This window comes from Olea europaea, unplaced genomic scaffold, assembly GCF_002742605.1.
Source record: "Olea europaea var. sylvestris unplaced genomic scaffold, O_europaea_v1 scaffold2925, whole genome shotgun sequence".
Taxonomy (NCBI): Eukaryota; Viridiplantae; Streptophyta; class Magnoliopsida; order Lamiales; family Oleaceae; genus Olea; species Olea europaea.
In genome coordinates, this window is record NW_019247836.1 from 30,561 (window position 1) to 33,808 (window position 3,248).

General features: G+C 37.7%; 1 protein-coding gene across 1 annotated transcript; it reads right to left on the bottom strand.

Annotated features, from left to right (window-relative positions):
* Positions 1-2,033, bottom strand: LOC111384475. The gene is made up of 2 exons (XM_023008752.1): positions 1,094-2,033; positions 1-941 (listed from the first exon to the last, which is right to left on the bottom strand). Exon 2 carries the CDS (start codon positions 551-553, stop codon positions 11-13), a length of 543 nt encoding a protein of 180 aa, XP_022864520.1. The 5' UTR covers positions 554-941; positions 1,094-2,033; the 3' UTR covers positions 1-10.
* Positions 2,034-3,248: the final 1,215 nt, after the last annotated feature.

Consider the following 3,248-nt stretch of genomic DNA (forward strand, 5'->3'; position numbering starts at 1 on the left):
TTTTTTTTTTTTAATAATCCTCAACTGCCACGTCATTCTGTGTAGACTCTGTAAAGAAACGTTCTGTACATCTAGCAGCACCCTCCGCCCATAGATCAAACGGGGTGGCACAATAAACAAGGCTACTGGCAAGGGTCTTTTCTATGGAGTGGAGGAGCCATGACATGATCATGTTGCAACATCGATCCCAGAGAGCTGAAGCAGTGCGATCGGTGGGTTTGGAGAGGGTTCCGTTAACGAACCCCAGCTTATTCTTAGCATTGTGAGCCCGAGTAACTGCTCGGCACCAAGCGGAGTAATTATCACCATTCAATGGTGTATCAACAAGCACATTACTGGGTTGATCGGAGGAGTGAAGAAAATATGGAGAGGAGGCATCTGTAATTGCTTTGGTGATGTCAAGAGTGGGTTGAGCAGCCATGGGAGGTAAGATTGCTAAACGTGTGCTCTGATACCATGTTAAAGTGCTAAATGAGTTTAAACTTTTTATTAATTTGGTAATTGTGGATACAATGCATATATGTACAGAAATAATATAATCTAAATAAGGCATTTCACAATTACAATGGAGGAAATCTCGGTTACACCTAATATGGAGATGATTTTGGGAGATAATTCTGGTAGAATGGCAGGATATACGTAATAGTACTTCTTCTTCATGGAATCCCAAATATGTTTAGAACGGTTTGAGATTGAGCAATCAATTGCTTGGGAAAGATAATTCTTTGCTTTGAGATCTTTTAGCCACTTCCCTTCTAACTCCGTTCTCTATGCATCCTTCATTATTATGCTAGCTAGTGGTTTCTTAATCCCTTCGGAGACAACTTTCCAGTACTCCTTCGATCTAAGAAAATTCTCCATTAACATGCTCAATGATCATAGTGATCATCAAAGCGGGAATAGCTGGTTGAATGAAGGTGTCAACTGCCATCGTTTTACTACTGCAATAGAAAAGCAAAATAAAATAAGGCTACTGCTTCACCAATCTTATCTCCAAAAAAATAAAACTGCTTTTGCTCCACTCTTTTATGCCACTGTTTTGTAGGTGCAAAAGCAAAGCCAAAAAAAATAAATAAATAAGACAATTGCTTACCAATCTTGTCTTAAAAAATTCTTTTGCTGCACTATTTCTTATCTTACCACTCTTTCTATTTCACTAATTCTCTTCCCACTGTCAACATTCCATTTTTCTGGATTCTCACCTTTCTTCACCCAGCTCTGAAACCAGTGTTAGTAAATGGCAGAGAGCAAAAAGGAACCAAATAAGGGAGTGAGATTTTAAAGGAGCTTAGCATTCATTTATTTATCTTCTGCCACACACTTGATTTATAATCACTGAGCCCATCATATAGAGCTTCCACCAACGGTACAAACATAAAAGTAGGAACATGAACCCATTAAGTCCTAAAGAAGTGTTCAACATGCTAACTAACCAAGGACTTGGTAAATAATCCATCCAACATGCAACTGATTCTAGTATGACTAAGTCAACCAAAGAAAATTAATATTTAGCACTAAAGGCCGTGTAAACTAATATAATATAAAGGAAATATAAAACGACTTTTAACAGTGTTCACAATTTTTTATAACTTATTATTCATAATGTTTAACTACGTATTAAAAAATCAATTTTTACAAAATTACTTCTCAAAATATCAACTTAGTTTGCACAAGGACTTGAAAAACGAGTTTGATATTTGTAATGTAGGAATTTATCCCGTGTGGAGTATCCCTTGCAGAGGCGGAGAAACATTTGGGCCAAAAATTTCTGGTTGTTTTTTTTATATTAAAAAAAAAAAAGAATAAAACTTACTCCCCTCTCACCGCTACGGTTTTTGCAAATTGCTTCTCTTCTCACCACTACGTTAACCCTATGCGTCTGGATGCTCTGAATTTTACCGCCATTTGTAGAAAAATCTAGAGTTGGCTAGAAGGAGAGGACCACCGAAATCTAGAGAAGGAACCACCGCCATACCAGAAGATTCAACCCCCCGTCCAATGCATCTATATATTTGTGTGTTGTTTGTTCGAGTATGAGCGTGAGCAGAGGAGTGGCAGTATATATGTGTAAGAATATGAAATTAGAGAGAGAATTGTCCAAATTGTGTAATTGATTTTATATCAATAAAGTAATATTTTTTTGTGGGTTTTAACTTTTAAGCTCAATAATTTGGAATCAAAGAGCTCCACTTTACTGGAATTTTGTTTTCGTTCAAGAAACAAGACTTCTATGCTATAATCTATTCAAAGTTACTAATGTTGACATCCTAAATGTGCAGTCCAAATCAAATAACTCAAAGAGTGAAATTCAATTGGAGGGTCCAGGATAAAGGTCCAAACAAGATTATTGATAAATGCAGTGGAACCTCACGAACAAAGTAACGTCATTGCCCAAGCTTGCAAGACACCCAGAATCTGAGCGAATAAAGTGTCTTACGGTCGCCCATAGCAATGACCCCGTTCTTGCCCAAACTTTCGAATCGCCCAGGATCTTAACAAACATAAAATATTATGGTTGTCCAGAATAGCAGTTATTGAGTAATCTTATCACATTCCACGATTCAAAGAGCCTAGTTGAAGGCGGTTGAACGACAAAGAGTAATGACAGCAGTTAAAGACGGTAGTTCTACGACAAGTTAGCCACCATAAAAAAAGTAGGTAGTTATAAAACAATCAAGTAGTTTTCAAGCGGTTTATCACGAGGAAGTCATCAAGGGAATATAAAAAGGAAGAGAAGACATAGAATAGAGGATCAGAATCAAACACTCTCAAAGAGAGAATATGTAATTTTAATTTCTTAACTTAAATTTAAACACTTCTTTTAATACTCGTGTGCTTGCGCCCCTTGGAGGAATTCTATTTATTTTCAATTGTAAATCATCGCCAATAAAACACCCATTTTTGGGACTTTGTCTCAAGAGGTCTGTTCCTCACGCAATCGTCTGACCCCTTTTTTAATTGTTAGCGACTACACGCGCGAAACAATATGGCACGCCCCGTGGGACCTTGGTGTTTCGTTTTGAGGATACAAAAAGTGAAACAATATGTCTCACAAATCTGATAAGGAAGCAGTAAGTCAGGAAGGAGTCCAGTTTGTGATCGAGCGATATGAGGAGCAGCAAAACTCTCCACGAATAGAGGGACAGAGTTAGAGCAGTCACAGTTGTTATGAACTAATGACAGAGTTGAGTCCTCGAACCATGCATGCATTGCTTGGAAAACTCACACAGGATGTCGTTGAACAGGTA